The sequence below is a fragment of the Lepeophtheirus salmonis genome, chromosome 7 (assembly GCF_016086655.4).
Source record: "Lepeophtheirus salmonis chromosome 7, UVic_Lsal_1.4, whole genome shotgun sequence".
NCBI lineage: Eukaryota > Metazoa > Arthropoda > Copepoda > Siphonostomatoida > Caligidae > Lepeophtheirus > Lepeophtheirus salmonis.
The window spans coordinates 2,053,274-2,076,560 of NC_052137.2; the positions used below are offsets into that span (position 1 = coordinate 2,053,274).

Here is a 23,287-nt window from a genome sequence, read left to right on the forward strand (position 1 = left end):
CTTGGTATCAGGTACAGATATAGCCAAAATAGATACAAATGACATAACATTGTACATTAGTTGTAGAGTATTCTCCTTATTTTCAAGTCAATTTCTCAATAATTATCGTCACTTCCATCTCTTTATTGTTATTTCCCTGATAGATGTGGAAGAAGAAAAAATTCCTTGTCACACATGTACCTGGTGAAAAGACAAAGTATTTTGTCCTTAATCCCGTGAAATTACTTCTTTGTATTACTTTTTATTAATGGTGTTGTCATACACCGGCCCATGGAATTTTATGCACATGGAATAATCACGCATGTAGCTTAGCTTGTTTTTTTTATTTCCCTTCTTGAAGTATTGAAGTAAAAAATGAGAATGACTCTTTTTTTTCATTTTTTTAAAAGCAATCAGTTCTTTTATATACATACCTTCATAAAATCATTGCTATTCACAAAAAAAAATGTTTTTAAATTGAAAAATTGTATAAAAATTTCAAATAGTAAATAGGGAAAAAATTGAATATTAAATTTTCTAGTTAAAATCAAAAATTCCTTAATTTGGTGGGAGGGATCTACAGCCCAACCCGCCCCCTGTGGACTCTCCTGATGTACACACTAGTGGTGAGACTCGGCCCAGCAATGTTTGTTTTTTTCGGTTCGATTTTAAAGGGATTTTTCTAGACTGATTGGGACCGAATTTTTATATGATACCGGTGCGGACCAAGCTTTTTTTTTGTGTGACTGAACTAATTCGGTCCAACAAAAAATATAACTGTCTCAAACCGGTCTAGGATTTCCAGACCAGAGCCCAACACTAGTACACACTCATGATAGATACGTGCTCACCTTCCTAAAGTATCCTTGTTACACCGAGAGTGGAAATGTCTAGTTGCGCTCTAGGTATTGTGTAGTGTTGACTCATTCTTTGAATAATATGGTATAGTCAGGCCATTATTTTTCCTTGTTAAAATTGAAAATAACGTCATGTTTCAAGGTATGATTTGCAATTTAAAAATGAAATTTGACCAGAAATCTTTCTATTGTTTATATTCTATAATTTTTTTATTATCAATGGAATTGAATTTCATAAATGGGATAAAAGTCAGTATTTTATTTATATATTTTTTTTTGTAGAATGACTTGTTCATAAATTGTTATTGTTTTATTTCTATTTTTTTTTTTATAGATTTTGCGCTATCACTTTTTCCTATCTAAATGAGTTTTATTTTGCTAGTATAATTTATTTATTTATTAAATCTTATTTTTATTATTGTAAGCTTTGGTTTTAATCACCTTTCAATAATAGTTCCTCTTATTGATTTATTCTGATAATACTTTACATATTTTTTGATGGTTTTTAAAAATCTTAATTGAAAAAAATGATCTCGTTAGTAAATTTCTTCATAATATTATTTCTGGTGTTAGGGTTCGGTCTGAAAATTCTAGCTTTGGTTTGAGAGTGTTATGATTTATAGTAGGGTCGAACTAATTCTGTCTGTACCGGGCTCAAAGAAAAATTCGGGTTGGATCTGTGTTGCAAAAAACGGACTCATTTAAAATTTGGTCTAGGTCAATTCTACAATTATAAATTCTGGGTGGTCCTTTGAAATCTGAACACTTATTAATTCAATAATTAATGAAGGTTGAGTGATTGAAATATTTTCATATTTGCACATATTAAAGCATAAACAATTAGTTACAAAACAAAACAAACCTGAGATCTCTACCTTACGTACAAGTCGAGTCTTTCACTTGAACGTGATCAACGAATTTTCGTTCGCATACTACAAGTAGTTAAACGTTTCCAGGACCACCATCTACGCCGTCAACAAGGCCGAAACGTTTGAGGAAGAAAGGCTAAAATGGACCCGGATGAGTTAAAGAAAACAGCCCAGGCCAATTCCCTCAAGTCCATGACGGGCCATGCAAGATATCTTGGGTGTTGTACTCAAGACTTTCAATAGAGCTATCAAAAAAGCGGGTGGAAAGTTCCTTGTGAGGATGGGGAAGGCAACTTTTGACACCAGAAATTAAAGAAAACCATCTCCTCCGTTGCAAAACGCTTTTGAATGAGTCTTTCTAAATCTTTTTTGTATTTCTAGCCCCTTACAGATCTGATGCCAACGCCCATGAATACAGAATTTAGTTGTGCATTTAAGCCTGCAGTGCCCGTCATCCAAACACCGATGCCCTTAAAGCCACTGTCAGTCAGCACTGGGGTGCCATCACAGAGGACACCATCCACAGTGGGTGCCAGGCCTTCAACAGCTGCCTGGAAGCCATCATTGACGCTAAAGGCAGCCGTATTAATGATCAAGAGAGTTCAGAAACACATTTATCTATTGTATTGATTTTGTTGAACTTATATTATTGTTAATTAATTAATTACTTCTTGTTGAAGTTTAAAATTCAAAGTGTTCAGATTTTAATGTACCACTTGGTACAAAGGGGTAGATGAATTATTGAAAGATTAGTTATCTTTTAACTCATAGTATCCCAATATATTAGTGTTGGGTTTCGGGATGAAAATCCTAAGCCAACATGAGACCATTAGGATTTTTAATGGATCAAACAAATTAGATCATTTATAGAAGTGCAGTTTGGATCCGTCTCATTTAATATTCGATCCAAACGAATTATATAGATGAATTGTTGATGATGAATTGTCTGTTCCAAAATTGTGAAAATAAATTGATTTTATTTGAATTTAAATGGGAGAAAATCAGTCTATATAATAAGACTGAAAAAAATTAGTTCACGATTTGTAAACGATTCAATTTTGGTCCACGTTATGGACCGGAATATGGGTCAAATTGGTTTAGAAACAATCTATTTAGAACAAACCAGGGAAAAAATTGATCCTGGACCTTGTCTTAACATATTTAAAAATAATATTTTTCTCTAAAACTAATTTTAAGCCGGACTATAACCGTTTTATGAAATTATTTTTAGACCTTTACGAAAAGGCCTCTATCTAATTAGAAAAGGCTTGAATGTCTTCACTAATAAAATATAATATTTAGCCAACTAAATTATCTACAACTCTTAAAAAATATTTTTCTCTAAAACTAATTTTCTGTTTTCTCTATCTACAACTCTTAAATGTAATCTTTCTCTCTATCTACAACTCTTAAATTATTTTATTTTTAGACCTTTTTCTCTATCTACAACTCTTAAATTATTTTATTTTTATATATTTTTGACAATTAAAAGTTCGACATATTTTATGATTTTATCGATCTTTAAATAAAGATCTTATTAGTGTATATTTATCATTTTTTTACTAATTTATTTCGAGCACTTAGATTGGGGCCGAAGTGTCTCCCTAGCCCTGCCTGATGTTATAAAAAGTTTGGAATCACTGGTCTAAATCATGAAAGTAAATTTTACTTTTTTCAACTGACAGTATTTATTTGGTAAAGTGTAGATTTTTATGGCCATCAATAGAAAAAAATATAAAAAATAATAAATATATATTCTAATAAATAAATCCAATTGACAAATTTCCATCATAAATTAAAAGATACATTTTTTTAAACAACGACACACTTGTTTTTGTTTTTTTAAACAAAAAAAACAACATTGATTAAAACACTGATTGAATATATGAAATATATTTTATAACTTTTTTTTTAAAAGTGACAGGATCAACAGATCAACAGTTGAATATTTTCTTTTTTAATTATTTCTTTTTAATATAATTACTTATATATATATTACTTATAAGTGTCTATAACGTTTGGAAAATCCTGGAACGGTCAGAGACTCCTATGATTTTTAGTGGAGCCAACAAATTCAGTCCTTTAAAGAAGTTGGGTCTAGATAAGTCTCAAAGAAAAAATCGGAATAGATCAATCTCATTTAAAATTTGGTCTAGAACGATTCTATAAATGAATTGTCGATGACGTCAGTTGCGTTTCAAAATTATGAACATGAACCCTCAATGACATCATATGAAGTTAAATGTGTTGCAAATATCATATTTGTCCAACTTGAGTAGGGAAAAAAATCGGTCCATCGATTGATAACGAAAAAATGGGTCTTCGGTTTGAAAACGATTGAATTTCGGTCCACGGTCTGAGATCTTATCTTAGTTCTCCAGACCAAAAGTGGCAAAACCCCCTCCACCCTTCCACAGGCCATGCTATCATCATATCACAAAAACATTGTTCTGAATAGGTCTCATTTAAAATTCGGTCGAGACGTATTCTTTAGAAAAATTGTTGATGACGTCATGTGTTTTTCAAAATTGTGAAATTTGTTTAAATGACGTCTATAGATTGAGAGCAAAAAAGATCTGTTCACATTTTGAAAACAATTAAATTTGGGTCTACAGACTGAGATCGCGGTCTGGACCGAAATATCGGTCAAAATCCATCTAGAAAAAATTACTTATGACCTAACCGAAAAAAAAAAAATCGTTTTCGGGATGAGTCTCAAAATTATTAAGGATACAAAAAGGGAATGCCATGAATACTCGAGTCTGCCATTAACTGATGAATGCCCATTTTTTGTCTCCTTCATTATTGTAAATTCAATTCATTGATTATTTTTGAGTGATTATTTCATAAATATAAATATTAAACATCATTATTATTTTGTGTTGGATTTAAGTCAAAGTTATAAGCTCTCTGGTGAGACTAAGACAACGTGAACATGTTTGTCGGCTATTACTCTATAACTAACCCTGCAGCAATTGTGAATTTCCCCTGCTATTTGAATCATCATGGTTAATTCCGTGAAGTATAGCTCACCCACCATTTTCATTCCTTTGAAACATATAATTTCACAAACTATTACTTAAAATACTTAATAGTTATAACCATATTCTTAAATAATTAAAAAAAGGTCATAAAAACTGGGATTTTGAATTTCACAGCCCTGATTTTTTATATAGATATAAATTTTACTATTTATATCCAATAACTAATTTTTTCCCCTTAAAAATATGACAAATGGTTGAAAAATGGCATTTTGAACTTATGTTATGACATTGTAGTAATTTCTCAGATATTCTTAAAGCTGATAATTCTGTAGAGAAAAACGCGTTCAAGGAGAAGGGGGTAGAAAGACTTATGGTATCATTGTTTAAAATACTGATGTGATTATCATCTGCCAGCTTTATTATGACTTTTGAGGGTATAACGAAAGTGTTTATTAGCAAAATGTTTAATGAAGATATACTACCTATAATTGACTTAGACGTTTTTTATCCGTTACAGTAGATTTTATAACGTCACACTCCATAAAATTGTAATTCATTATGCACTTTATTCTCAGAATAATACCTAATGAAACGACAAAGTAGAGTATTCCGAAATATATTTGAAGTTCCAAGTTTAAAAAAGAAAGCATTAATTAAATACAATCTCCATACTAAAAAATGTATCATCATACATTTATGTTAAATATACAAAATTAAACAATTGGAATCATATAACTAATAACAATAAATTATATATACAGAATATTGAAATAATAGATTGATCCAAATAATATTTTCTTGTTCTGACATCTGAATCCAGTTAAATATGTCATAACTTTAGGTTGCAAAACACAAGCGAGACGTGGAGTTTAATCAAAAAAATAATCACCCCTCTTCTTCATGTGGAAGTTGCTATATACAATTGTTCACAGGATAGATATATCTCTACCGATGAGATCTAAATAATTATTAATAATAAAGTAAATGTCAAAATCATAAAATTAGACAATAAATATACTAATAAAAAAAATGTTAGAATTAAATCCATCGTAAAGATTTAGTGCAAAAGCTAATTATGTAGTAATGTCCGGCAATATTACTCCTTATTAAGGGCATCAAAAAAGATTCCCCCCCCCGTTATTTATGCTTGTGTAACAACATACTATTGTCATGAACGATACGCACATTTGCTAATTATAATGCCTATTATTTTGCCTTTTATGAGTTTTCTGAACACCATTTCTTGGAGCCTATCAACCATCAGCTAATCATTAAGTGATAAAAAAGTAATATTTATTGACTATGTAATATTGGAAAACCTAATGATCATACCCAAGTCTTTAAATGAAGAAACTATTGTCAGACAAACTAGTTGCGAACCATCCAAAGCTACTACTCCCGTTGTTGTGACCATTTAAGTACTTGTTTTTGCCATTTAATGAGTTGTGTATCATAATTCTTTATAATTTTAGCTAAGTTAGAATCATATTTTATGATTAGATTTTTAAAAAAATGAATACTTACGGTTAGAAGAAGTGTTTGCTTGAAAAAAAAGAGGGAAATATGAATCAACGTAATATTTTACTTCTTTTTTTCAAGAAAGGGAAATAAAGAAAAACAAGCTCAGCTGCATATAGGAAAATTCCATGGAAAGGATCAGAGTCTGTAGTTTTTAGAGTAGTAATACTTTAATATAGTTTATAGTTCAAATAAAGTCGAATTTTACAAAAAAATATTTCAGGCTTTTTTTTTCGAGCTGGAGTAATACTCGAATCCAACTCAAGTTATTATTGACAAGTAATGAAATGCAGCTGTAGAGTGTAGGTGATTGTCTTTGCACATTTCTTTGTTTAAAGTTGAAAACGAGTCTATTTGACCCCTAATACGACACAAGGAATAAAAATCTTTTATTGACATAAATTTGGCTTTTCAAATAAAATCTATCAATTTATCATTGTTTTATTATGAGAATCAATTTTGGGTACAGAGATTGTAATTGCTAAGATTGCAATTTTGCAACGCACCCAAGGTTTAATACTTTTCGATAGAAATTGACGACAAATCGTCTTGAACGAATACAAATGTAATCCACGCTCAATTTAGAGAAAAATCATTCTAGTTTGCATTTGAGTTGACGGGCCACTTATATTAATTAGATAAGAAATTACTTCAGAACTTTTGATGCTTAAGTTTTTTACTTTTTTTTGCACCCCCTCAACTCATGAATGGGTTTCAACGCCCCTGGGAGAAGAAGTCTGTTATCGTTTTAATGACGAATAAAGTAGTTTTATTGGTCTATTTTTTTTATTGGAGTTCAAAGTTAATATTTCGAACAAAAAATTGTTTATTGCACCAAGAACAGAGACATCGTTTGTTAGTCTGAGTGTCCACTACTTTTATTGTAGTATTCGTCATTATCTCCACTTTCTCTCTGTGCACCAATGATTGTGAATAGAGGCGTAGATAGGCATTCGGACCTGGGGGATAATAATTATATCCTATAACAATATGTGATTTTTATTGTATCTCACTATCTTTCTTCAAAAAGGAAAAAGAGGCCCTAGAATCAGTTCCCAGGTTTGGGATTATTATATTGAACAATATTAGGGGTAAAGAGACTCTTAAGTTAGTGATTCGTAATGGGGAGGGGGATTCGGGGATACCCTTCCAAACAACAACGCTGTAAAAGTTTTGGTGTCAGCAAATCGTACCATACCCTCTTATTCCAAAGAAATTCCTGGAGATACTCATACCGTTTCTAACAACATATATTTGTGAGAAATCTTTTTCAAGAATGGTCGACATAAAAACAAATAAAAGGAACAGACTCTGTTGCAAAAACAATAAGAAAGTGTGAAGGTGAACTGATGCATTTCTGAACCCATTGTCTGAAAGGGAAAAGCAAAAGAGACATTGATTTGCAGCAAATATTTATTGAGTTATGTTTTTGTCTGAAATTCATGTTTAGTTTTGGTTGAACAAATTGGTTTTCGGTTGCAAATGATGCATGGTTCATTTTGTGCAATAATAAAATACATACCTATGTTTTGAAGAAATAAAAAAAGGTTCGGTGAATGCACTGATGAAGGTTGCAGGGTTTAGTACCTCCAATAAGGTTAAGAACCACTGCCTTAGGGGGAATGAGGGGTCTCATCTGTGTAATCATAATTTTTTAATAGGTATATATATTTATAATAACAATAAGTTATAACTTTTCGAGAAACCCGTCAATTGTATTATGGGAAAAATAGGTTAATCTGGGAAGAATGGCCTTATTGTTAATCTGAAATTGGGTAATTAATGAGGTTAAGAACCACTGCTCTAAGGAAAGAGGCGATTCAAATATCAATGGGGTAAAAATATATCAACTTGAATTTGGATAGTCCTTGATCCGAGTCCGTATCTCCTGACTGTTATAGTAGGAAACCAGACTGCACGATGAAAAAATGTAGTTAAATACAAGGTTGTGCCCAGCTCAGGTTCAGCAGTCCCGGTCTCGGTTCTTTAATTTCAACGGTCTTTTTCTCGGTCCAGCTTTATCAGTCTCAATTCCTGTCTTTCCTTCTTGGTTCTTTTTTATATAGGCTCAGTTTGGTAATAGGCTAATAGATAATTGCTAGAAAATTAGTGACCAAAACTAACTCTAAGAGGTTATCAAGGAGAACCCCATTATAGTATTCAGGAATGTCTGCGAGGGGTGGGCTGGAGGGACTGTAATCCCCTCCCCATATTAAGGAATTTTTGCTTTTTACTATCATTTTTTTTTCGGTCAGGATGAAATTTTTTTACTGGAAAATAGGGGTAAGATTTATTTTCTTAAAAAAGGTCATTTGGGCCATATTTGAACTCTTTTTACAAAAAATTAATTTTTTGTGAATAAGTATGGATTTTTGAATTTTTTTTTTGAAGTTTAATTTTTTGTGAATAAATAAGGATTTTGGATTTTTTTAGCAAAAAAATTATTTGTGAATAGCTATGGATTTTTGACATTTTTTCAAAAAATTAAGTCAAAAACTCCCCAAAATATAATCCTGCAGACGCCCTTGTTATTCATGGCCATTTTGGTATGAATTACCAAAATAAGTTATATTTTTAATAATAATAATATTGATTAAAATATCTGAAAGTGATTGCCTTGACTGCTTTTGTGCTTATGCCTGTGATTTGAATTTCCAATTTTTGAATACATTATAACAGTAGTAGGTTTATAGAGGAATTAACATACCACTAGTTACCCAGTACCCACTCTATTCCTCCCTACATATGTTGATGTTTTTTTATTGCTACCATATTGTATAAAAACACTCATTTGGAGATATATAATAATAAAAAAACTTTTGAATATATGTATAAACAATAAGCTACCATTGATGGATGAATATAATTCTGAAAATTGTCGATATCCTCATGAGCATACATAGGTACATTAAAAAAAAAAGAAGTATAATTGGTAATCTGTAGAGGTGTATAAAATATGTCCATGAAAGCGGGAGTGGTTTTTTCTAGTTGGTAATCTGAATAGAATATTAGCTGTTGTAATTATTATATTAGGAAGAACATCTAACATAGGTATACAGTAATTAGACTTACGATTTTTGTGTCATTTTTGCCGGCCAAAATGAGCCAAAAAGATCCCTTAATTTTTTTTTAAAAATGAGCCCCTAAAGTATTAAAACGGAGTAATTTGTATTTGTCACAAGTTATTCATAAATTTTTCTTTGTTATATCTACACAGCAGGATTTTTTGAAAGATTTTCTTTTTTTAATTTTTCCCTTTGATCAATATTAAAACTACTCTGTCCACATGAGTAGTTGGAGCAAATTTGAGGTTAGCAACGTGATCTTCAAGAGATTTGTTGGATGGAGGATCTCATCACCTATACGTCCAACTTTTTGCATAAATGGAATATCAGGAGTTTGCTATTTAATGTGACAGTATTTATCCTTTGTTGCAAGATTCAAGGGGAATTATTCAACAGACAATTCTGCACCAAATTATTACTTCATCTAATTGTTTGTTGTTGAAATCTGTCTCTTTTACATATCCCTGATTGCATCATATGCATATTTTTACCTCCAAAAAGAGAGCCTTATGAAGGAAGGCTTAAGCAGATGGATTTTCTTTCGAAAAATCATCAAGAGCTGTCGTGTAATCTAACTAGAACTCAAATTCTTTACTTTATTTTATCCCAGTTTAGAAAAATAAGCAATTTTCTCACAAATCCTAAGTCTAATAATAATTAAAACTGCTTATGCTCATGAAAGACGCAGAGTAACAATGAGGGTTGGCTCAGGATCGAGTTACAAATGTAAGTCCTTGTTGAACTATTATGAGCCAATTTTAATCATTTTAATCTATGTCTTATACTAATAAGGTAGAGTGGAACTATAATTGTGGGGATGTAATCCATGTTTTGATATGGGAGGCAGAGCTTGTGTTGTAAATCCTAAGCATTTTTTAGGTATGCAATTTATATTTTTTATTCTATCTAATGTTCCTTTAATTGTTCAGATTGAGTTGGACTGATTAAGTACATATTAGTACACATTGTTGTATTAAATTTATTCCATCTGACGTAGGAATTGTCTTTTAAAACACATATAAATGAAGCCTATTTTCTTCTCTAGGAACGACTGGGGCGCGAAGCTAAGCACATTGAGTTCAAGAGAAGAATTGATCCCAAGTGTGTTGTCCATTGAGCTGCGTCGTTCTATAGTGCAGTTACAATGTAAATTTTGATCTTGTTCGCAAGCTAAAAAGGGTTTTATTTTATTTTCATTATACTTTCCTTCTTGATGAGAGAACATACAAGTATAAAGTATTACCTTGAGGGCGTGCGCTCATGAATGACGGAGAGTAGCGCTGACGAGTTATATGTCCAAGTTGTTTGACTCAGAGTATAATTGAGGAGTGACATCGTTGTAATTCCTGCCTATATCATTGCTATGTACTATCTGTGTTTATTTCCTTCCTACCACGACTCCTTGGAGCTGATCTAATAAAACAGCTAAACTGCTCTTCTACAAACTGTCAGAGAGACAACCTTAATTTTCTGTTTCTTTTATTTTTGCATACCAGAGAGACATAAAGCTTTAAACCAAGTAGCGAAGCGAGGATCCGCCTGATCAATTCCTGAAAAATGTCTTGGTGCACATAACATTTTTTTGCCCGCTAGAGGCACTGTTTAGTTATTACTTGGAGAGATAATTAAGAGTTATGATGTTATCTAATAGATTTTACTTCTTAGAAGATGTTCTAATGATAATAAATAAATAATTTAAACAATATATTGTCATTTGGCAATTCAGTGGTTTACTACTAATGCTGTTTTCATTTAGTTTTATGAACTTGGATATCTCGTGTATCACTGTTTAGTTTTTACTTGATCTATCTGGAATGTATGCATATTAAAACATTATACGGTCATATCATGTATTACGTTTAAAAGGTCAAATTTCCCTGGAAAAATTCTTTATATTTTGTATTCTAAATATATGGTACACTTCGAGTACACCTCTCATCAAATTCCATGGGCGACTTAGTACCAGAAACAAAGATCAAGAAACATATTGGCAGAGATTGGGAGCAAATAGTTTATTTCCAGGAAACACGGTGATCATAATTCACTTATCCTAGGAGATACGAAGGAACACACCCTGCAATAGCGATACTGAAGTGGTTTCTTCAACCCGCCCAAAAGATATAAGTCCATAAACGTGCTTAGAAATTTTCCAAATAATTATATTCAATCAAAAATAAATTGCCTAGGCAATATACAAATCCGGATAAAATCCTTATTTTTATTTAGGCTACAAAAAAATAGGAAAAGACAAAGATTTTGTTATAGCAATAAATTAATTATCTACGTCAATAAGAAACATAAATTAGTGACGTCATATAAAAAGTGACATCTTGCGAAAAAATATTGAGACACTTTACCATTGTTTCTCCTCAAGCTGGTGGTTGCGTTTCATTACTTTATTTTAATGGTTTCGCTAGATGCTTTTTGTGAATTTTATCTCACAATTACTATATTGCAAAAAAATAAAAAAAAGCTAAAAGTATGCTGAAAGGTTAAGTTTACTCTTAAAAAAAGTTAATTTACAGTTTTATGTTTGGTGAAGCCAGTTTTCTGTTACAGCTTTTCAAAATACAAGTAAAAAAAATAGAAAATTCGATACATTCTTCAGTACAACTACGACCAAGATGAAAAGGCGGAACAGGACGCCAAAAAAATTATGTTGTTTATAGATCCAATACAGTACCGAATGCAACAGCGAAGCAGTGGTTCCAACGATTCCGTTCTGGTAATAAATGTCGATAAAATAATGGAATTTGTCGAGTTGGACCGGCATATGAGCACTTATTCCGTTCGGAACCATCTAAATCAGTTAATTCTGGCTATGTTCATTTCATTGTTAAAATATTGTAAGAAAACGCTCAGAAATATTTATTTCACCTATTATTATTCAGTATATCAGTGTTCTTAATAATTAAATATCTCTACCAACGTAGTATTACTAATATTGAGACTCGGTCTGAGCTCGATTTTTTCCCCCGGTTAAGTTTTAACTGATTTTTTCTCTACACGACTCATTTTTTGAAATAATCAAAGATGTTAATGTATTTTGATGTATATGATGACCAACAGCTGACTCTATGTGACTGGATATGGCGTTTTATATTAATTTATATCAATCAAGGGCCTTCGTTTAAAACTCCTGTTATTTTATACTCTGTCATTGATATATATGTATGTTGATAAAATGATCAATTCAATGAATATAATAATCAATTAATAAGCATTCTCTAAATATTAATCAAAAGTTGCCAACAAGAAAAATATAGAAGCCCCATTTGTTTTTCCAATTTTTTCCTTTTCATTTTGACCTTTGAGATTGAGGGTTGATACAAAAAGAAGTCGTGCTATATCGATTTGGATCGATATTCTGTTCAAAACTACAATCTCATACCGTAGACCAAAATTTAATAGTTTTCAAATTGTTGACCTTTTTTTTCCGGTTTCAATCTATGGACCGAATACGTTCGGTCCACTTAAAAATATAAAAATACTTAAATATTTTGCATTTTCCTCAGAAAATGTTTAATGTCATTATCCTCGGATAAGGGAGTTCCGAAAACAAAATTGGATTGATCTCTCAATTGAAAATCCGTTGTTGTCTGTGTAGAAACTACATAATATTATATTTTGTTGGGGAAAAAATAATTTCATATTTCCCACCCTTTTTTTAACTAAGTATATCTTGTTCATTATTGGTAACATATGATCATAGGATAAAGTGTTGTAAAGGTGTGTGTGTATACTACAAACGCTTTTCGGAAAGTATTACGGTTGTCTGATTCAATCGTGAATTATCGTGTGTCGAGTATGGAGGCCTCAAATGAAGAAATTGGCCATATTTTAAATTTTTACCTTCTGAAAGGGAAAAAAGGCGTCGAAAGTGACCAAGAAAATTTGTGATATATACGGAGCAGATACTTTTTCGGTTCGTGTTGCACATCAGTGGTTTTAGCGATTTTTTCTCCCACTCAATTCTGCCCTCTACTATGAACAACTTGACCGTTTGAAGGTGGCGATCAAAGAGAAGCAGCCATCATTGGTAAATAGGAGACATCAAGACAACGCCAGGGTGTGCACATCTTTGATGACGCTCCAGAAGCTCCGGGAGCTCGTATGGGAAGGTCTTATGCATCCACCCTACAGTCCAGACCAGCCACCCAGTGACTACCATCTGTTCCTGTCTATAGCCAACGCGCTTGGGGTCGCAAATCTGGCCTTAATAGTGGCCTGTGAAAATTGGTTGTGCCATTAGAGACAAGGGCTTGAATGAGAAGGGCATTATGAAGTTGGATTCCTGTTGGCAACACGTTATCAAACAGAACAGGACATACTTGGCCTCTTGAATCATGTTAACGCTTTATATAAAGCATTGAATTAAAGCGAAATATGCGAAATTACTTTTTCTCCTACATATTATTTATATGATATTATGAACATACTAACATTCATGCGTAGAGTATTTAGGCCAATATTTTGAGATCCAACATAAATACTTGTAACATATAATTAACTTTCTTGACCTTTATTTATTCTTTAAATAAGGCAATGAAAAATATGTAGTAATATGTGGGGTTTTTTAAGGTAAAGAATTACCTCATTCAGTAGTGATTTTATTTTGTTTAATGACGCACTGAATATTACCTATGTCTGATCATGAAAAAATACTTTCCTACTGATCATTCCATATTTTTAAGTACCAATTTTATTTGACTAAATATTTAAAATAATTATAATAAAAAGAGGAGTGGAGAATCCCACCGCCAAGGCTATGTTCCAGTGTCGTAGTAGTACATATTATGTACTTTCAAGTAAGATCTATTATGTAAAATATTTCTAATATGTTGTGCATCAACATAAAAATAATGTTGAACAAATATCTAGAAAAAGGAGAAAATCCTATTTTTTTACTTCATATATACATAGAGCCTACAGGTAGGTACGTCCGTAGGGCCTGGGTTGAAATGGCTGTAGCCCCCCCATAAGGGGGCCCGCAGGGGGGGACTGAAGACGCTGTAGTCCCCTAAATGAAAGAATTTTGTAAAAATTATTGATTGGGAAGAAGAAATTATGAGGAGAAAAGACGGGATAATTTTTTTAAAGGATCTCTTTATTAGAAAGTTCATTCGATCAAATGATGCTGTGGAGATATAATCCTGTGGACGCCCTGCTCATAGTAGAATTGAGGATTGATATTGAAGTAATTCCAGCCTAGTTGTCCTTGCTATATACGGAGTGGTATTTCTCTGTATTTCCTTCACCTCAAAGCTGATAGCAGCTAATCTAATGAAACGTCATAACAGCTAAGCTCCTCCCTCTCCTTCTAACTAAAGAACTCTAGGGAAAGAGCGGTTAAGGGAAAAATAAACAATTCAATCAAAAGACAAGGAAGACGATGTTCCAAACACCGATCTGTAATATCGTGTTATTGTTGCGACGAAGTCACCCTTATTCTTTTCTTTTCACTAGGGGGGAGACGGCCTGTTCAAACTAAGTGCATGTCTGGAGGAACATGAAGCAGCTTCTAATTAAGAGTCCTTTACTTCAAACCCTTCTTCAAATCGTGAGGGTTGCTCTGTCCTTTTTCGGTTTCTTTTATTTGTACAAATGTGAAAGTCATATTTTATGCAACTCTAGAAATTGACGATGATTGTTCCTAATGTACCTAATCAATTTCAAGAAAAATCTTTCAAGCTTGCCTTTGTGTAGGCGGGTCACATACATATTATTATGTAACATCAAAATAAAATTCGAGGGAAACTTGTTACTTCATTTCAAATTATATCTTTTGGGAGGAGGATTCAAATTTATGGATAAAATAATTTGTCAATTAGGAAAAAATGATATACTAGTAGTAATGAACGTGCAAAAATATAAAAATTGCAGCTGCTCAGTCAGGTGTTCTATTCCGTGGTCATGCGAATATACCGACTAATATCATAAAATCATGTTCAAAGTATGGTATCCAAGGAAGGCTTTAGTACTCCTCCTTATTATATATATTATATTATATTTTCATAATGTAATAGGGTAATGAAACACCTCTCGTTAAAAAAATTAAATATTATTAAATGTAGGGAAAAAGTCGTTTCCTATTCTTGAAAAAATTAAATGCATAATAGTAATTTGAAATTGGATCGCTTTTGACGTCGACAAATATTTGAGTCTTATAATAAAGACACGCTAATCGAATAATTTTTTAAGTTATTCATAAATATGAAAAAGTATGAAGTATCAAACATTCCTTCAAAAGGCACATAACAATAAAAATAAGGATTTAAATAATATTTTATGTACAATGCTCGTAGGGAGTAACAGAACAGTCGTTCCGCGCCTATTATTCTTCATCATCAGAGGAAAAAATTAGAAAAGAAGATAAGGGGAGAAAAGAAAATGGCCGGACAATACCTAAAATTAGAGATGGACCGACTGAGTAAACCTTCGTATAATTAATAAGCTTTTTAAGGTGAGGGCCTACCAAACTCTATATTTACTCAGAGGATTTACATATAAAATGTAGTTATAAAAAGTAAAAGTAGGGATTTCGTGAGACTGTGGTATGACGTCATGATCTCCTTTATTTGTTAGGCGGGCGAACAAAGGTGAACCGTTTTTCATTTGCTTGATTGTTATTATTATTATTATTATTGTATGTTTAGTTCCTCCAAGGGTGAGGAAGGAAGAAGAATAGGAGGATAAGGAGTGTGTGTATCGTATTGTTGTATGCTGCTTGGTGCGTGAAGTGGGTGAATTTTTTTCTTCAGTGTCCACTTCCTCTCCCTGAAAATAATTTTACTTATTTTATTATTGTTGGTATCACCCCTCCTCCTTCTCTAAAGCTCTGTGTAACGATGTGTAGTAGTGACCTTTACGCGCAGGACTCTTCATAGGTTGTGTGCAATTGACTCTGTGTGTGTGTGTATCCTCAGTTTAAGTGTTGATCTTTGCTCCTATAATAATATATGGGTAAAAAGTTTGGAAATGAGTGTTGTTGGATCCTAAGGATTTCAAGTGATTTTATCAAGATTTTGCCCGGGAAAACATAGTTTACTCGAAAGGGATCTTTGTGCGTCATGAGAGGATTACATCAAGGTAGTTATTATATACCTACGATAATAAAAAAGTCTGTTACTAAATATCTATGTTGATCTGTGAGTCCCACTGATGGATATGATATTTTCTCCTAGCGGTTGTGTGTGTATTCTTGGAGATTTAAGTGTTGGTCTGTCTTGAGATGTCGTTTCTCAACATGAAAGAGTTGTCTCGAATTTTTAAAACCTTCCCCCTCATTCATTTTTTATATCCAACGATTATATTCCTTGTAAATTAGGTTCAAACATTGTTTCATTACACGAAGGTAATCATCTGCTCTTTTCAGAGCCGCTTCGCATATGTGTTAAATCTATAAAACCAGCTGCAATGAACGCTCTTAACATAATATTATTACTAATATCAATGTTTCATGTATTTAAAAACGTGTTAATAAAGAGTTAACGGATTTTCACTTAGGTGATTTAGTTTGGTGTAAAGTACGGCTCCATCGAAAAAGGCGCTAATTTAATCCCCCCTACAAGCAAACGAAACTCCTTTCAGAAATAAAACTTTCCTTGATGTACCTATATATAAATGTAATCATGCTTTAACAATCCCCAGCATATGTTTTCAATAGGAAATGTTAAATTATGTTTGTTTCTATAATGAAGATTTCATGCAAATTATATAACGTAAACTCGTGCGAATTTCTTTTATTGCTAGTCATTTTTATGATGTTTGATAATAATTGGAGTTTGATTTCCTTATTGGATTTGATTGTTAAACTACTATTTCAAAAATAATTTTTATTCCTCTTTTTCAATCCTCCTCAAAATGATGTTTTTCTGCCATCGAGTGAATCAACATTCTATTGAATGTTTGATCCATTATTCTGTGGATGAATAAAATAGGATGCTCGTGCACTACGTTTGAACTTCCCAAATCTTGATTCATAGAAGACACATTGTCATTTTGAAATGTTTCTTCATTTTTTTGAAGAAAAAAAAGAAAAGAATTATATGTATGTTTAAAAACATATATTTTCTCAACCCTCTCTCAATTCACTTACTCAAATTTCATCTCTCTAACTAATAATTAATGATCCAACGTGATTAGGTGGGTACCTAGTAGGAAAAAGTGATTGATATCCTGAGATTTTTTAAAGTTATTTATCTCTTATCTTTTTCACTTTTTTCCAAAGTATGTCACGTTCTATTCCTCGGAATGTTAGTAGTAGATTTTATGTATGTACCTAGGACGGTTGTCTTGTCATGCAGAAAGTACAATGTGGTCCATCAACACAAAGGCCAGCTTGAAGGATTTTTCTCCCAATTGAGTCTGGACGACATATTTTGTATTCTTTACCTAATTATTATCGTCAATTTCTATTCACAAAGGATTCTTATCAATCCTTTTGTAGTCTCCGCAAATTGCATTTAAAGCCGCAAACATTCATTGTCACAATAAATGAATTAGAAATTGTTGGAGTTTATGGTTGAATGGGCTCATATTTGTGCCAAATTAATTCTCTCTAATCTATAGTTACGATTATTGAGTATCTTCAATTATCCCACAAATTTGAATACAAAGCCTATAATTAACTCAAAAATGTCATATGAGGTATTGGGCCTAATAGTTATATGAGGTACAAAATTGATTGTGATTTTCTCTTTTTTCTTACTTTTTGTTCAAGATTATTTTTATGTTGACATACCACATCACATGTATAAATAATAATAAAAGCATGTGTATTGAATCAGTCGTTTTTTCATAGGCTTTTTGTTCGTAAATGTCTTTATTCTTCATAGTGGTGATTACAACTAGTATGTACATCACCTGTGGAACAACTTTCTTCTTCTCTAATAAGAGAGGAAGGGGGAACTCCCCTCCTCTTTGAAACATTTTGAGGTTTTCGTATTTAAATCATTGGATGATGATTATGATGGTAAGTTTTAAAAATATTCCGAAAAGAAAATTCAATTTAAACCATGAGAAAATGGAAACCTCTCCCAATTTACGCATGACTAATGAATGTTGGCTGTTGCTTCCTAGACGATTCTGACATTATATATATTCTTAGAAAACAATAATAAAATGTATAACGACTAACAGTCTGTTGATGTTATTTTTTATTGTATTATAGATGTTATCTTAAATGACGGTTTTTTATGTATATTGTATCCATAGAAAAATGTGTAGCCCGATTTTAATATATTCTAAATTTCATATTACAGATTACTAATAAATAACATGCATCGACAACAACAATTATCAAGTATCAAAAGTTACTAGATCGAACATAAAAACGTCATGGATAGTCCAAGGATAACGCCCACTGCCAATGTGATTGGTATCCCCTCAATTGAAGTAAGCAAACGGTTACACGTTTATAATAAAATAAACCTTTTATTGCACGAATCCTTTTTATTTGTTGCAGGAATTAAATACTGGAGGTGGGGGAAGAGCAGCCTCTCCGCCTCCTCCACTGCCAAGATGCGACTCTCCAAGGCCTACTACTACCACCATCTCTACCTCACGTCCTGTGAGTGTGAATCATAATATTTATGCTAACACACCCTCGAAAATAAATACTCGACTTAATCAGTCTCTAAATGCAAATCTGAATAACTCCGGTCTGAACTCATCCAAGGTATCCTCTAATGCAAGTCCTTCCACAAATGGAACGAAAACTTCCTTCATGGATTCCTCAAGGGAACAATCGCATCATGATCTCAACTCTACTCAAATTTCTCCTATTACTTCCAGATCTCAGCGTGATACTAATTCAATTCATAGGTATGGACGTTATTTTATTCATTTTTCAATAGCAATGATTATTCGTGGAGTTCTTTCATATGGAATCCGTTCCATATAATTTTGTGGTTTATATGTAGCTTTTTTGCGAATGATTTTAAATGAATCTGCATCCCCTAGGACGTACTTGTCCATAGCACGGTTTAATTTTAATCCATTTTACTAGTAATTGTAGTAATATCCGCTGCATGAAAATACTTGCAAACCTTTTCACTTCTGAGAGATTTGTCTAAATACTCCCAGCCATGTATAATACTTACTTGTAGTATAATTAAATTTATAAAAAAAAGTTGTTGCATCTAAGTTTAAAAAATATAAATACAAAGTCAAAAGTATATAAACACACATACATGTCTGTCTATATGCCTTGTACGTATATATTTCCTGCCGTTAATAAATTTTTAGTCCAGGTATTATTGCAAATATAACAGGTTAGGTTGTCTTAATGATTAAATTTTTATAAGTGTAGTGAAGAAAAGTTTTTAACAATGGTATGAGCGTCTTATTGTACTCTTAATCGCGGATTTTTTCCTCTTCAACTCGTGCTATTTACTCTGATAACTTCATATTACATATGCACATGTATATCTCGTCTCTTCTTAAGTTTAGATGTCGAAGCATTGACTGTGACCCTTGTTATGTATTCTTTTGTTCTTTGTATTCATCACTCAAATATGTATTTTGATATGAATCGATCATAGAATAGGATCCAGTCATGTAGGATTTTATATAAAAATAATTTTTATTTTTTTATAACTTACGAAGAGACACCTCCGCAAAAAATATACTTTTATATATATTCTTTTCACTGAAGTTGTATAACGTTTTCATTATTTTTTATTCCTTTGCAGACAACTCAATGACAATTATTCTCGACGCAAACATCGGCATCGACGCGATAACAACCTTAATGCGACCCTCAAATCCCGGTTAAATTCAAGTCAAATCGCAAAATTTATGTTGATGTCCAATGAGTCGGGCGTTAAAGAGATGATCACATCTCTGGGCCTACTATGTATCATATCACTACTTCTTGCTCTTTTGTCATTAGTGTTTCTTCTTGAGATGTCTCCCGTATGTATCATTTATTCCATGTATTTGTAATTTATGTGGTGTTCAATGGATTCATATTTTATTTTCTAGGCAAAATCCAAAAACTCATCCCAATATGGATTTGATATATTATCGGAGAGCAGTTATGTAACCGTCTACGAGGTGACTCTCGCTTTATGTGCCCTATCATTGTCATTGAATCTCTGTTGTCTACTGGTATGTTCCATTCAATTTATTTTCGCCATCAAGCTCGTTAAAGGAGCTCGTGGACGAGCAAGTACAAATGCATATCTCCGTGATGCAGCGCTTACAAGGACTTGTGCAATCGCAGGTTTTTTCATATCCATTCCTATTTTCTTAACTGGAGTCATTCTTTACACATATCTCCGCTTCGACTCTACTTCAGCCATTGTTACATCTATCCTAATTGGACTTGTTATTGTTTTCTGTGGTGCGGCCATTGTCCATAATGTTTTTATTTGGCAAAAGGAAAAGAGCCATTCCAGGCAATACTCCAACGACAACAACAATCCCTTAGCACCTGGAGGACCTGGACCGGGTAATGAAGGAAAGAGTTTTATGGGACTCCCTCAAGCTACTTTGGATCTCAGTGGCCCCAATGGTACAATTATCTCTGCCAAAGGATTGGAATTATCCACGCTTGTATAATAATAAACAAACTATCCAGTTACAGCTTTTGTAACAATTCCTCAACAGAATCATCATGTTTGGACTCTATACTATTTAAACAATGATTGATTCTTGTCGCGCCTATAATACCTATACAAAAAAAGAACACTTCGAACTTTGTAGCTATTCATTCTTTTATTTACTTAATTTATAATGAAATTTATAATTATTTTTGCATTTATTTATATCAATCTTTCTATCTATATATAATTATATTTATACATTGAATTATAAATAATTGAAATTTGTAAATTGGGGTTTGTATGATAATTAGGTAATAATAATCACTATTTATATAATTCAGGGATCATGTCCCAAAAGAGAGAATTAGAACATACTGTAATACTATGTAAAGGAATCTATAAATATTTACTTTGTGCGATCAAATAACAAGAATGAATACAAGGGATTTTGATGCCAAGTGTCGAAAAAGGAAGCTCAAATAGGTTGGATAGGGAAATAATAATGATTATTACTCAATTTGAAAGTGGACATTCTGGAGATTTAATATTTGATACACTAAGTATATTTCCTTGATTTGCTCCAACGTTTATTAAATACGTTCGTGTTTTTTCTATGTTGGCCTCTTTGACATCGAATTTACGAGCAACTTTAGTCAAAAAGTAAAGAAAAATAGAGTCTGGAAGAGTGTAGTTGCTGATACCCTCAGGATGATTGGTAAGAATGTCACAAAGCATTTCCATGACGTTGATGACTATAACACACATGGAAATGGTTGCATCAATGAGGAACTCATCCCAATCTATTTCGGAATCATTATGATTTCCTATATAATATAAAATAATTTTGAATTATACTATTCATTTGCTTATAATTATTAAATACCAGTATTGAGTATATTTTCCAATGTCTGTTGGGATAGACAAATCCCTCTCCATTTTCTGACAAGGATGGACTTTGATATCGTTGAACCTTCATTACCAATTTGTTTGTGGAGGATCCGTAAAAGACCTTTTATATACATATAACAGCTCTAATAAATCAGTGAAGCATAATTATGTGAACAATTACTCACCAGGAGTCAGTGCAGCCTCTCCTGATTCTTGAACTGGATACTCAATCCTTTCTTTGATAGGAGGAACCTCACCATTTGCAAGGCATCTGTAATAAAAATAACTATATTTCTTTACGCGAAGACGTTTCTTCTATTTTTTTCAGATTATATTTTATGTATTTTGCACGAATATTTATAATGAATGGGGTTACTCTTTCCATAATATTATAAATAGGATTGTCCGCGCGTACAAGTTGAAGTTTCAACGAAAAAATGAGATGAAATCTATATATTAATTTTGTTATTTTTGACTTTTTTATTGATAATTTCTAATTGATTAATCGTATTGTGGCAGATTATTGTGTTAAAATGCTCGCAGTAATTAAATATGATATTATAATGGGTCAAAAGGAAATTATATTATGAATTAATTGGTGTTAATTGTAATGACTGATTAGTTAAATACATAAAGCATAACGAGACGTAGCACAAGAATCGCAAATTTTACACAACATTTAATTACGTCGGAAGATTTGTTATTCACATAACCTCTCATTCAGAAATAGGTCTTGTATTAATATTATGTAATTCGATGAGCAAAATCAATCTCAAAAGAGCTGCTTACCTGAAATACGAGGCTGACCAAAGTAGCAAATCGTAGGGTTGAGTCCTAATAGCTGCTTTTGTGTAGGATTTGAGAATTTTTGGAAATTCTGGAGGGATTTGTATGGGATAATTTGAAGAGACGGAAGTGTTAAAACAAGGCATTGTCCTTTAATGTTACTAAAGGTATATTGTTGCTGAAGTATATTACATTAATTCAAGGTATTGGAGGGAGAGGGAAATAGTTTATGTTCATGCTTTCCCACAATTTTGATTCTCTCTCTTTTTTCATGTCTTGAAAGTTAACATTTTCATATGCTTTTTTTTTATATATAAAAAGCCCCTTACATTAGGTGCGGGAGAGTGAGGATACATGTTACCAAAAAAATCTTCTTGTTTTTTGTAACTATCATAAGTTTGACAATTTAAAAGATAATTCAACGCCTGGGCAACATGACAGGTCATATCTATAACAAATAATTCCGAAGTATTTTTGATATAATGCAATAATTAATAGCCATTTATTGGTGTTTTTCCAAATTAACCAAAACCAGGATACTTGATACCCCAGGAGTAGACAAGGTACGGGGTAGGATTAGACATGTTACAACATGTAAAAACTTCCATTTGTTATATTCAAGCATTTATTTTACTTTTTATTACAGTTTGTCAGCATAAACTTAATACTTATAATTAAAGATATAAGATAAACAAATAAAACATTTACAGAAATAGAGCATAGTTAATAATAAAATAAAATAAAAAATATTTTTAACTATTTACTGTGATTTATAATTAAAGTAAATTATGA

General features: G+C 32.1%; 2 protein-coding genes across 3 annotated transcripts; one reads left to right on the forward strand and one right to left on the reverse strand.

The window, feature by feature from the left end:
* The first annotated feature begins 955 nt into the window (after positions 1–955).
* LOC121121552 (uncharacterized) lies at positions 956–21,110 on the forward strand. Of its 2 annotated transcripts, none has more exons than XM_040716509.2 (5): positions 956–978; positions 18,536–18,668; positions 18,739–19,097; positions 19,967–20,189; positions 20,259–21,110. In XM_040716509.2, exons 2-5 carry the CDS (start codon positions 18,612–18,614, stop codon positions 20,835–20,837), a joined length of 1,218 nt encoding a protein of 405 aa, XP_040572443.1. In that variant the 5' UTR covers positions 956–978; positions 18,536–18,611; the 3' UTR covers positions 20,838–21,110. The 2 variants fall into 2 exon arrangements, with proteins under 2 accessions (XP_040572443.1, XP_040572442.1); XM_040716508.2 differs by lacking the exon at positions 956–978 and adding an exon at positions 15,993–16,361.
* Positions 21,111–21,260: 150 nt separating this feature from the next.
* Positions 21,261–22,732, reverse strand: LOC121121553 (ropporin-1-like protein). Its single transcript, XM_040716510.2, has 4 exons — positions 22,499–22,732; positions 21,895–21,980; positions 21,705–21,830; positions 21,261–21,645 (listed from the first exon to the last, which is right to left on the reverse strand). Exons 1-4 carry the CDS (start codon positions 22,639–22,641, stop codon positions 21,335–21,337), a joined length of 666 nt encoding a protein of 221 aa, XP_040572444.1. The 5' UTR covers positions 22,642–22,732; the 3' UTR covers positions 21,261–21,334.
* Positions 22,733–23,287: the final 555 nt, after the last annotated feature.

Excerpts from the sequence above, each read along its gene's own strand:
- LOC121121552 (XM_040716509.2), top strand. The coding sequence starts at position 18,612 with ATGGATAGTCCAAGGATAACGCCCACTGCCAATGTGATTGGTATCCCC. Across the intron at positions 18,669-18,738 it reads TTGGTATCCCCTCAATTGAA|GAATTAAATACTGGAGGTGG; the intron begins GTAAGCAAACGG and ends TATTTGTTGCAG. Across the intron at positions 20,190-20,258 it reads TTCTTCTTGAGATGTCTCCC|GCAAAATCCAAAAACTCATC; the intron begins GTATGTATCATT and ends TTTATTTTCTAG.
- LOC121121553 (XM_040716510.2), bottom strand. The coding sequence starts at position 22,641 with ATGCCTTGTTTTAACACTTCCGTCTCTTCAAATTATCCCATACAAATC. Across the intron at positions 21,831-21,894 it reads AGAGGCTGCACTGACTCCTG|GTCTTTTACGGATCCTCCAC; the intron begins GTGAGTAATTGT and ends TGTATATAAAAG. Across the intron at positions 21,646-21,704 it reads GGAAAATATACTCAATACTG|GAAATCATAATGATTCCGAA; the intron begins GTATTTAATAAT and ends TATATTATATAG.